Here is a 12850-nt window from a genome sequence, read left to right as displayed (position 1 = left end):
ATCTTGGCAACACTATTTCTAACACGAACCATTGATACATGTCTTGCTCTCCCTTTCACCTATGGAACTTGGGGAAGGATTGATATCTGTTAAGCTGACGAAAACTAACCAGAAAAATAATAGGAAAGAAAACATTAATGGCATTTTTAAGCATAATCCTGCTGTAAAATGAGGAAGTTGTTCTGCACATAATAGTTGTGGCAGATTTCACATACAGGGTGAATGCCATTAATAATTTCATCAAGATCAGTAACAAAACTATAAAAGATAACAAACCAGTGAGGAAATGGGAGTACAGAGAATCTCACACAAGTGCCTACTGATAACAGAAATATCAACATAAGTAACAAATATCTGAGGCTTGCCGAGGAAATTTTTTTCCCCCCTTTATCAATGAGAATTCATGTAATTGATATCAGTACATATGAGGGTGGGATTCTGTTTATTAGTGAAAATCAATCTTCATTATGTTTCTCTGAACAAAGTACTAACATTAGATTTTCCATGCAACAATGTCATAGCATAGTGACGTCATCAACTTAATCACGTCACAGCAGTGTCACGGCATTGTAGAAAATCTACAGTCAAAACGGTATCTCCTAAAGACACAGTCTGAGCTCACACAAGCGATATTTCCTGTGGAACACAGATTTGGATCATAAATCTTTGATGGTGGCGATATGTTATTCTAACATGAAAAATATTTTTCAAACCGAAGTGAGGGAAGTATGCGGCCAACTTTTTGCTCACTTCGCTCACATATAAGAAGACTGGTAATATTCTCTCTACTGCGCAACTTCATTTGCGCCTCAGTTTGCCTGTGGCCAGACTTACCTGTCTTTCTGTCATGAAACTTAGCCACTCATCCTAACCAACACATAGTCTCTGAAATTCTGCATAAGTCTAATGTCCATGCAGCAGCAAAAATGTTATATATTCAAGGGGGTGACTATGTTAAAATACTATCAGAGAAGAACTTTGGAATCAATGTATTTGAACCAGCACCAAACTTCACCTGCTGAACCAGCATTGGTTTACAAGTGACTGTATCTGACCCAGTTGGGACATAGTAATTCATGTTTGCAGTGGCTGCATTTGACACTCTAATGTTTCTCCCTCTCAACATATCAGTTTACTACTGCGGCTGTCAGTGAAACACAACCACATGCCACAGCAATACACATGAAAAACATATTCACAGCTGCTGTATCGACATGTTGATGGTCCTGTATCAATACTGATGTTGCCATCAACTCCTCTACTATCTTGTACACATTAGTCACATCCAACAACACATTCACTAGGTTCACAGGCATTCTTGTTAAATAGCAACCTTACTGATGGAAACTGTCAATAATCGGAAGTTGCATATTATGCAGGTAAGTAATGATGCCTCCCCGGTGTAATTCGTCCCTCCGCTTGGTATGCATGGCAGGTCATACAGACCCTTGACCAGACCGGTTGTTAAGAAACCAGAATAAACAACTGGAAGGACTATTTTCACACTGCTAAGATAAATGTAGTTCAAGCATTGACTTCCTTGTAAGATGCACACATGGTAACTATAATATCTAAAGTTCCAAAACATATATGCAGGGCGGTGTGCAAGTTTGTGTAGGGAGGTGTGCAAGTATATGCAGAAAGGTTTTCAAGTATAAGCTGTGAGGTATTCAAGTATATGAAGGAAGGTATTCAACTACATGCTGTAAGGTATGCAAGTATATGTAGGAAGGCATTAAAGTATATCCTGTGAGGTCTGCAAGGATATGCAGATGTGCAGGTTTATGTAGGGAGGTGTGAACGTTTTTGTCGGGAGATATGCACGTTACATGCAGGGAAGTTTGCAAGTATATGCACGGTGTGTAGATACATGCAGAGAGGTTTGCAAGTTTATGCCGGAAGGTTTACAAGTACATGAAGGGAGATGTGCAAGATTATGTAGGAAAGTGTGCAAGTTTTTGTAGGGAGATATGCAAGTACATGCAGGGAGGTTTGGAAATATATGCAAGGGGGGTTGAGGAAGCAAAAAATATCCATTCAGTATGCAAGAGCTTGTGGTTAAATACTGGGTGAGATAACACCATGACCAACACCATGGAACATGAGGAAAGTCATGGAGGAAAATTATATGTACTTATTGAAAACACATAAAAATGCTGACAATTGCTTTCCACAGGCTGTCAACTCTGGTAGTAATGCAGATACAGTATTGTTGATTTGTAGGGATATAATTTAGACACAAACTTGCCACAGGAAATCATACAGGACACCTAAATTTAATATTACATTTATATGCTCAGTATTCACAGTTTTCTGAACAAACATCTGTTGAAAGCAGACTGGTTGACGTTTGAAAGGGTGTAAGACATGTACACATTGGTACTTTAACCAAACAGCCTAATACAACAAGAACCCTACTTTCTCCATCTGTCAGGTCTGTGTGATGCCTCAGATTTCAGGAATAACACAGAAACTAAACCTAATTCTCTGCAGGCTGAAACTATGACACTGCTTTGCCTTCAAGGAAGTATACTACACAACACTGCACATCTAATTTCAGATTCATGATGTGACCCAAACCAGGCTCTACCCGATACCATCCAAAGATACTTCAGAAAAAGTAGTGGTGCACAGTGAAGATAAACAGTCCATGTTCATTTGAGGTAGTGACAAACTCAACTCATCTATACAGTTATTTTGGTGAAGTGTCTAGGTGGCAGATTATGCTAATGATGCTCAAAGGCAGACAGCAACATCTGTTGTTAATAAATCAAACTGAGGACGCACAGTTGCACAACTTTCAAATCTGGGTTGCACCAAAGTAACATTGTCCAAAACCTACCCTGCATCAAGCTCTTAGCTTTGTGTGATACTTATACACAGTGCTATCCTGTTCAAAGTGGTAGTACACCTGATGTAAACATTATTACTCTGATGTTCAGAGAGCCCTTGTAACATATTTTCTCATGTCGTGCTTGAGAAAGAATGCTCACAAATAGATTACATTTTCTGTCAGCATTACTGATGTCTAACCAGGCTATTCACTCAATTCTAGACTAACAGAGCTAAACTCTGCATACATACTACATCTTCAGTGATTGAGATCAGACCTGAATGGACTGCCAAATATCGTGAGTATAACCCCCTTTAAGCCACAATCTCGCCAACCTCATATTGATCAGACTCAACATGTATATTGATTCAGCCATTATCAGCTGATTGTACTAGCAGAGAGATTTGTCATTTCCCTGTAAATGACTGTTAAAGCAGTCATGGCTTGACCAGCATCAGAAACGGCTTCCGTAAGAAACCACAACAAATACACAGTTCAGTACTTCCACTACCATTCTCCAAGTGCTGATAGTAGACCTTCTAACCCATCATCTGTAACTATGATGTTGGTTTCAATTTTAAGCATACCTGATCAAGTGTCACTTAGAAGGTAACAACACACAAGGTAGGCACACATCACTTCTAAACTGCTATGACTCGTCAAATATGAGATGATGAGACGACATGGCTGGATGATATAGATCTTGGCCTGTTGCTTAGATGGTTCAGAGTCACATACACTGCTTGGAATTCTAGTTCCTTCTACGTGTCCAAAAGCAACTGAGTCAATGACTTCCTAATTTAGAATTATTTCAACCACTAACATACTCTTCAGATATGGTAGGATTCTTCCCAACTGAACCTTGAGCCTTGGGAATCTGGACATGACTTCATGTGTTGTCCCTGTGGTCTTGTGGATGTAACACCTGTTCAGACACATGCATGCACACTGCAAGTGCACAGACACCCACATATACAGGTCAGTGTTAACTTGTGATGTAGTTCCTACTCTTATTCAGGTGCTGCAGATAATCAGTGATGCATACTTCATGCACAACATTAAATTTGATACATCACCACCACGTAACAATACATGTCTACAGTATAGATGCACAGCTGAGTATGGCAACAATTAACCCGAGGAAAACACTTACTTGCATCAAACTGAAATAGGAACATTTACATTGAATGATCTTTTGTCAAATTTCAACTATTCCTAGGGAATATGTATATAGGCCTACTTGAAATTGATCACATACAACACATTTTAAACCTTCAATATTACACATACAACTGCCTACATTCTTCTCCATAAATAGCCACAGAGAATTGCAAATCATATATTTTTGTAAGAACATGGGGATTTTCACTGCTGATGAGTGCTGTGAATTCTGATGCCTTACATGGTGTGATATCAACTCGCACGTAATTATCGGAAGCATAATCTAATGTGATAAGGATATGATTATCTTCCAATAGGAACACTGTGCATGGGCCCATATCATGATTACGATACTGCCTATTCTGAACATCCTTCACGCAACTTGAGCAGAAAAACTAACATCTTTACATGTTCGCATGTGTTAATGGCATGTGGCGCAGACATGCGAGTAGATACGGGAATAGAAATGACTTTTTCACCATATCACGGATTCATTTATACTTGCACGGAGGCCCATATTTGGACAAAGGGGCAAATGTCCATAACAATTCCTAAATTGGAATAAAAACTTGCCAAGTCATGTTATTTCTTTACAGAGGTGACTTGCATTTTACGGAAAACAGAGTCAATAAATGAGGAGAATCAGCCATGTTTAATTTTGCAATTTTGGCTTGAAATGTTGACATATCCCTAAAACATGAAATTTTAAACTTTCAAGGAAATCCAGTATTAAGAACAAATTACGTCTTTTCCAAAGTTAATAATCTATTCAGGACATGGAGGCATCATAGATAAAGTACTGCATAGAGGCAGATAATATTTCTTGACTATGACAAAGCAGTTTTACACTATACAGGACCTTGCAACATTGATGTAAGAGTAAAGCAACTTAGCTTACCTGTGCCCCAGCGACCAGGGTCAGCACACCACGCTTTGCTCATCTTGGTTCTACTTCAACATGCTGACAGTAACAGCTAAGCTAGGGGCACTTTCTCTGAGGGATGTTGTCCAACACTGGTGAACTTACATGTCTTGATAAAGCAAGTACTTCTATGAACTAGTCACAACTCAGCTGACTGCTGTAAACATGTACTGCACTGACCTTGCTCCAGCAGCACAAGGCCAACTGAATGTTAGGGCAGTTCATTCACTCTACATAGGGGGGTCAGGCAGCTGCTAGGTAATGGAATAATCATTATCACCCACGCCTGCACTGAAGCAGAAATACAATGGGCTTGGCAATATGAAAAGGGACGCGCTATGGATTTGTGCATATTGAGAAGTACCCTATATGACAACCAGTCATGTGTGTTGGCTGCCACACAAACAACTAGCCCTTCTCTCTAGCAGCTTTACGTGCCTATAACGTCTGTGGTTAAGACATTAGGCAAAAACAGAAATTCCACTGCAGCAGTATGAAGTCTAGCATATGCTCACAAGCAAAGCGCACCATGGAAGGCAGTTACTCTTGCCAAAGAATGTTGTTAGCCTCAACAGTTGTTTTGAAATGTTTACTGCCAAACAAAAATAATGATTCCTGTGACTAAATAATGATCCTGGAGTTAAACACAAAATACAAACCACTATCTGAGTGTTTATATTTGAGTGTTATCAGTCATGAGACAAATGATCAATCTCATCTGTTTGGAATTTATAATAACAACATAATAAAATATATAAATATCTATGAGTACCCATTTGATAATGCAAAAACCAGTGTTACAATCTAAACAATTTTGTGGCATTAGGAGTACCCAAACAATGTTTACATATTAAAGGTCACAAGGAACCAAAAATTCAAACATAATTGAAACAGAAATACCACTTATTGATGACATATAAAATGCACTTGTGATTAAGAAAAAGAATAATAAACAACATTATAATAATAATTGCAAACCAAAAGTGCTATACTTTGGTTTACCTCCCTCAAAACAAAGCAGCTGCAATACCGAACCCAGTCAGAGCTGCTAGGTGTGCATTCAAGTGTAATGGAGCCTTTTCATTGGCCACTGGTTCATGTGCCCATATGGTTAGCTGGCTCTTTGTTTATGACTTATAAGCCCCATACGTGTTAATTTCAAATTGCATGTGGTCAATGATTGAAGCTGTGTAGTGCATAGTGTCATTAGCAAGCAGGCAGCAGACACATAGGCATCAATAAACCTAACACTGAATTTTCTCTGTAACTGGGTCTGTTTATCACAATCAATATTTTTTTTTGTAATGTAACGATTATTATTTACTTGTGTGTGTACACAACCAAGATTAGACTACTGCTAATGACCTAATACTCATGGCAGGCATACTGTTTCAAGTTCTATGAACCTAATTCACTACGTTATGAGCACAGTGCAGCATAGCTGTTGAAACTACTTTTTCCCCCAGTGTGGTGCAGCACAGCTGTTGTAACCACTTTTCCCCCCATTGCTGGGGGAAAATTAGAGAACCATTTGAACTCTGATTTCGCGGGCTTTTTTTCATCGCATATTTTTTTTTCCCAGTTACTTTCAGGGATCTGGTGACTGTGTTGCCATCTGGAAATATGGGGATTTTAACACACACAAAAAGCATCAATATACATATATGGTCACTACTACTAGCCGAAACTAACCATGATAACTTGCACAAGACAATAAATACCTTGATGCTTTTTATTTATTTGCATTCAGTAACAAGCACCTGTGACTGGAGACAGAAACTAAAAGCCCATTTAGATACTATATAAACTCTCAAACATATATTATTTCCTTCTACATGAAGGGCAAGGAAACTTTGAGCTAATAGCATGTGACCCAAAAAACATCAAATTTTTATCAGCTATCAGAATTTCAGCACAATGGTTGCAATGTGTATGAGTACTGTGCATAAATATGTATCTATCAATGAACATGTTGCTTAAGAACTGATTCAGGTATGTTAAATATTTTTTTGTCTGTAGCAGATCGTGCATAACAAACATTTACCAGGGTCAAAGAGGTATACAACATGATAAAAGCATCTGTACTTCAAGAGAGTGAGATACACCAGGTAATGGATGGTAGGATAGCTGAGGAAAGTCATCAGGTTCATGGTTCAGCAAATAGGTCATTTCTGAATTCCTCATGTTCATCAACTTCTTTCACTCGGGATGTGAATACAACATCCTAAAATAAGACATGCACTAGCCTCCCCTGCATGAAGTCTTGGCATCCAGCAGGAGTGAAAGCCCTATATGGTGTCAGCTAACAGTAGATTTAACATAACTGGTTAAAAGAAACTTTTTCTACAGGCCACCACCTTAGCAAGAAGGAGGAAGTACAAAGTATCAAGTTAGGTAAATTGATTTATCGTTTGTTAGCAATTGAAACATTTACGTATGGTAAGACATCAGGTAAAAACACGATCAGCATGATTCAGGATACTTCTTGTCAAGACAAGCATGAGTGAACAAAAGTATGCTATTTACAGTGTTGTCATGGGGGTGGGGGGTGGGGGAAATGCATCAGTTCTACAGGTCTTGATTTTCCAAATATAACAATTAGCTTCATAGAAACAAAATTTCTAAATTTTTGTTAATATTGATTAGACTCCTGATGTCATCGATAATCACCGACTCAAGCGAGATTGGTCGATTGACCAACTATTCATTCCTGCACCAGCTTTCGTGCTACTGGATTTTCCCAGAAGGTGTGATATCATTGGTCTGTGTGTACCTAGATATATGATCCCTAAGCTTTGAACTGTGAAGATCTGGGTTAGAATTGGCCTTTAGCAACACTTGATTGACACATCCTTGTGTCTCAATTTTTTCGATAGATGCTCATGATGTTGATCACTGGACTTTCCAGTTCAGAATCGATTATATACAGATCGGCACCATATGTCTGTAATATTGCTGAGTGCGGTGTTGAACAACCACCTATCGACCATTTGGGTGACCAATGAGACTATACATGAATGTCAAAAACCTGCAACAAAGTCACATGACCAGTTCTGAAACTATCATGAGTTATAATGCTACATACAATTTAAATATATATTCTGACATTTTCTTACCAATGAAATGAAGTTAAACTAAAAACGTATCAATTTGTTATCATAACAATGAAGGTGGAAATATTAAGGGGTTAAAAGGTGACCATATATTTCCGATTAATTCCAAGATAAAACTGTGACCGTAAGGATACACCCATCATGATTTCTGGGATATCATGCTGGTGCTCATAGGGGAAAAACAACAAAAAACAGCAACCAGTCTGAGATAGCTGCTCTTGATTAGGCCCAGTTCATTATGAGATTGATCTACTTATATTGTGACTGTAAGGATACACCAATCATGATTTCTGGGATATCATGCTGGTGCTCATAGGGGAAAAACAACAAAAAACAGCAACCAGTCTGGGATAGCTGCTCTTGATTAGGCCCAGTTCATTATGAGATTGATCTACTTATATTGTGACTGTAAGGATACACCCATCATGATTTCTGGGATATCATGCTGGTGCTCATAGGGGAAAAACAACAAAACACAGCAACCAGTCTGGGATAGCTGCTCTTGATCAGGCCCAGTTCATTATGAGATTGATCTACTTATATTGTGACTGTAAGGATACACCCATCATGATTTCTGGGATATCATGCTGGTGCTCATAGGGGAAAAACAACAGAAAACAGCAACCAGTCTGGGATAGCTGCTCTTGATTAGGCCCAGTTCATTATGAGATTGATCTACTTATATTGTGACTGTAAGGATACACCCATCATGATTTCTGGGATATCATGCTGGTGCTCATAGGGGAAAAACAACAGAAAACAGCAACCAGTCTGGGATAGCTGCTCTTGATTAGGCCCAGTTCATTATGAGATTGATCTACTTATATTGTGACTGTAAGGATACACCCATCATGATTTCTGGGATATCATGCTGGTGCTCATAGGGGAAAAACAACAAAACACAGCAACCAGTCTGGGATAGCTGCTCTTGATTAGGCCCAGTTCATTATGAGATTGATCTACTTATATTGTGACTGTAAGGATACACCCATCATGATTTCTGGGATATCATGCTGGTGCTCATAGGGGAAAAACAACAAAAAACAGCAACCAGTCTGGGATAGCTGCTCTTGATCAGGCCCAGTTCATTATGAGATTGATCTACTTATATTGTGACTGTAAGGATACACCCATCATGATTTCAGGGATATCATGCTGGTGCTCATAGGGGAAAAACAACAAAAAACAGCAACCAGTCTGGGATAGCTGCTCTTGATTAGGCCCAGTTCATTATGAGATTGATCTACTTATATTGTGACTGTAAGGATACACCCATCATGATTTCTGGGATATCATGCTGGTGCTCATAGGGGAAAAACAACAGAAAACAGCAACCAGTCTGGGATAGCTGCTCTTGATTAGGCCCAGTTCATTATGAGATTGATCTACTTATATTGTGACTGTAAGGATACACCCATCATGATTTCTGGGATATCATGCTGGTGCTCATAGGGGAAAAACAACAGAAAACAGCAACCAGTCTGGGATAGCTGCTCTTGATTAGGCCCAGTTCATTATGAGATTGATCTACTTATATTGTGACTGTAAGGATACACCCATCATGATTTCTGGGATATCATGCTGGTGCTCATAGGGGAAAAACAACAGAAAACAGCAACCAGTCTGGGATAGCTGCTCTTGATCAGGCCCAGTTCATTATGAGATTGATCTACTTATATTGTGACTGTAAGGATACACCCATCATGATTTCTGGGATATCATGCTGGTGCTCATAGGGGAAAAACAACAGAAAACAGCAACCAGTCTGGGATAGCTGCTCTTGATCAGGCCCAGTTCATTATGAGATTGATCTACTTATATTGTGACTGTAAGGATACACCCATCATGATTTCTGGGATATCATGCTGGTGCTCATAGGGGAAAAACAACAAAACACAGCAACCAGTCTGGGATAGCTGCTCTTGATTAGGCCCAGTTCATTATGAGATTGATCTACTTATATTGTGACTGTAAGGATACACCCATCATGATTTCTGGGATATCATGCTGGTGCTCATAGGGGAAAAACAACAAAACACAGCAACCAGTCTGGGATAGCTGCTCTTGATCAGGCCCAGTTCATTATGAGATTGATCTACTTATATTGTGACTGTAAGGATACACCCATCATGATTTCTGGGATATCATGCTGGTGCTCATAGGGGAAAAACAACAAAAAACAGCAACCAGTCTGGGATAGCTGCTCTTGATCAGGCCCAGTTCATTATGAGATTGATCTACTTATATTGTGACTGTAAGGATACACCCATCATGATTTCTGGGATATCATGCTGGTGCTCATAGGGGAAAAACAACAAAAAACAGCAACCAGTCTGGGATAGCTGCTCTTGATTAGGCCCAGTTCATTATGAGATTGATCTACTTATATTGTGACTGTAAGGATACACCCATCATGATTTCTGGGATATCATGCTGGTGCTCATAGGGGAAAAACAACAGAAAACAGCAACCAGTCTGGGATAGCTGCTCTTGATTAGGCCCAGTTCATTATGAGATTGATCTACTTATATTGTGACTGTAAGGATACACCCATCATGATTTCTGGGATATCATGCTGGTGCTCATAGGGGAAAAACAACAGAAAACAGCAACCAGTCTGGGATAGCTGCTCTTGATTAGGCCCAGTTCATTATGAGATTGATCTACTTATATTGTGACTGTAAGGATACACCCATCATGATTTCTGGGATATCATGCTGGTGCTCATAGGGGAAAAACAACAGAAAACAGCAACCAGTCTGGGATAGCTGCTCTTGATTAGGCCCAGTTCATTATGAGATTGATCTACTTATATTGTGACTGTAAGGATACACCCATCATGATTTCTGGGATATCATGCTGGTGCTCATAGGGGAAAAACAACAGAAAACAGCAACCAGTCTGGGATAGCTGCTCTTGATCAGGCCCAGTTCATTATGAGATTGATCTACTTATATTGTGACTGTAAGGATACACCCATCATGATTTCTGGGATATCATGCTGGTGCTCATAGGGGAAAAACAACAAAAAACAGCAACCAGTCTGGGATAGCTGCTCTTGATCAGGCCCAGTTCATTATGAGATTGATCTACTTATATTGTGACTGTAAGGATACACCCATCATGATTTCTGGGATATCATGCTGGTGCTCATAGGGGAAAAACAACAAAAAACAGCAACCAGTCTGAGATAGCTGCTCTTGATCAGGCCCAGTTCATTATGAGATTGATCTACTTATATTGTGACTGTAAGGATACACCCATCATGATTTCTGGGATATCATGCTGGTGCTCATAGGGGAAAAACAACAAAAAACAGCAACCAGTCTGGGATAGCTGCTCTTGATTAGGCCCAGTTCATTATGAGATTGATCTACTTATATTGTGACTGTAAGGATACACCCATCATGATTTCTGGGATATCATGCTGGTGCTCATAGGGGAAAAACAACAGAAAACAGCAACCAGTCTGAGATAGCTGCTCTTGATTAGGCCCAGTTCATTATGAGATTGATCTACTTATATTGTGACCGTAAGGATACACCCATCATGATTTCTGGGATATCATGCTGGTGCTCATAGGGGAAAAACAACAAAAAACAGCAACCAGTCTGGGATAGCTGCTCTTGATCAGGCCCAGTTCATTATGAGATTGATCTACTTATATTGTGACTGTAAGGATACACCCATCATGATTTCTGGGATATCATGCTGGTGCTCATAGGGGAAAAACAACAGAAAACAGCAACCAGTCTGAGATAGCTGCTCTTGATTAGGCCCAGTTCATTATGAGATTGATCTACTTATATTGTGACTGTAAGGATACACCCATCATGATTTCTGGGATATCATGCTGGTGCTCATAGGGGAAAAACAACAGAAAACAGCAACCAGTCTGAGATAGCTGCTCTTGATTAGGCCCAGTTCATTATGAGATTGATCTACTTATATTGTGACTGTAAGGATACATCCATCATGATTTCTGGGATATCATGCTGGTGCTCATAGGGGAAAAACAACAGAAAACAGCAACCAGTCTGAGATAGCTGCTCTTGATTAGGCCCAGTTCATTATGAGATTGATTTACTTAGGAAGATTCAAGACGTTTGAGAATTTTGATCTGGAAACTCAAAATACCAGACAGATGGCCGAGGGGCATGTTAATATCTGTATCCTACTTAAAACATTCAGTGAGTAAATATAATTTCTGACATGCCACAACAAATCAAAGACCATAAAAAACATAAGGAGGATCTTTATCAGACCTATCTGATAGGGTCAATGCAGTTGGTTGGTTGAACAAAGCATTATCCTTAAGTGAGTCATTACAATGACAGAGAGTTCATCTAGGCCATATTTCAGCTCAAAGAAGCAAGGCAGGATGCTAATGTCCTACCTATATAATTTAAATAGGTGCAAATAGCTGTCAACAGAATCAATGGATGACAGCAAACACAACCTGTGTATATTCCATCAAGATCAAGGATGGTTTGGGAGCAACTACTTGTTCTTTTTACATTGTTCAGTCCTGCTTCACTCTTCCAGTAAAGAACTGTCCCCTGAGACATGATCTGTCACAATTCCACAGACCTACTTTACTATTCTGCTTACAAAAGGACATCTGAAGGAGACCAACCAGTCACATCCTAAAAATATGATCTGTCATATTCCCACAGTCCTGCTTCACTATTCTATGGCTACCTGCAAAAGGACATCTGAAGGAGACCAACCAGTCACATCCTAAAAATATGATCTGTCATATTCCCACAGTCCTGCTTCACTATTCTATGGCTACCTGCAAAAGGACATCTGAAGGAGACC

The 12850-nt window shown here is 39.4% G+C and overlaps 1 protein-coding gene across 10 annotated transcripts in view; it reads right to left on the bottom strand.

Annotated features, from left to right (window-relative positions):
• LOC137295703 (6-phosphofructo-2-kinase/fructose-2,6-bisphosphatase-like) overlaps positions 1-12850 on the bottom strand; it is a 106862-nt gene that overhangs the window by 46775 nt on the left and 47237 nt on the right. For 3 of the 10 annotated variants that reach the window (XR_010957593.1, XR_010957594.1, XM_067827201.1), the window contains exon 1: positions 4893-5025. The exons of 6 other annotated variants lie outside the window; for them this stretch is intronic. Coding sequence is in view for 2 of the 4 variants with exons in the window: in XM_067827201.1 (XP_067683302.1) it covers positions 4893-4935 (43 nt within the window). In the remaining 2 variants the exon portion in view is untranslated. Of the gene's footprint in view, positions 1-4892; positions 5113-12850 lie in introns of those variants that run through there. One more of the 10 variants, XM_067827202.1, reaches the window with a different exon arrangement.

The sequence above is a fragment of the Haliotis asinina genome, chromosome 9 (genome assembly GCF_037392515.1).
Source record: "Haliotis asinina isolate JCU_RB_2024 chromosome 9, JCU_Hal_asi_v2, whole genome shotgun sequence".
NCBI lineage: Eukaryota > Metazoa > Mollusca > Gastropoda > Lepetellida > Haliotidae > Haliotis > Haliotis asinina.
This window is presented reverse-complemented; position numbering and strand designations above follow the sequence as displayed.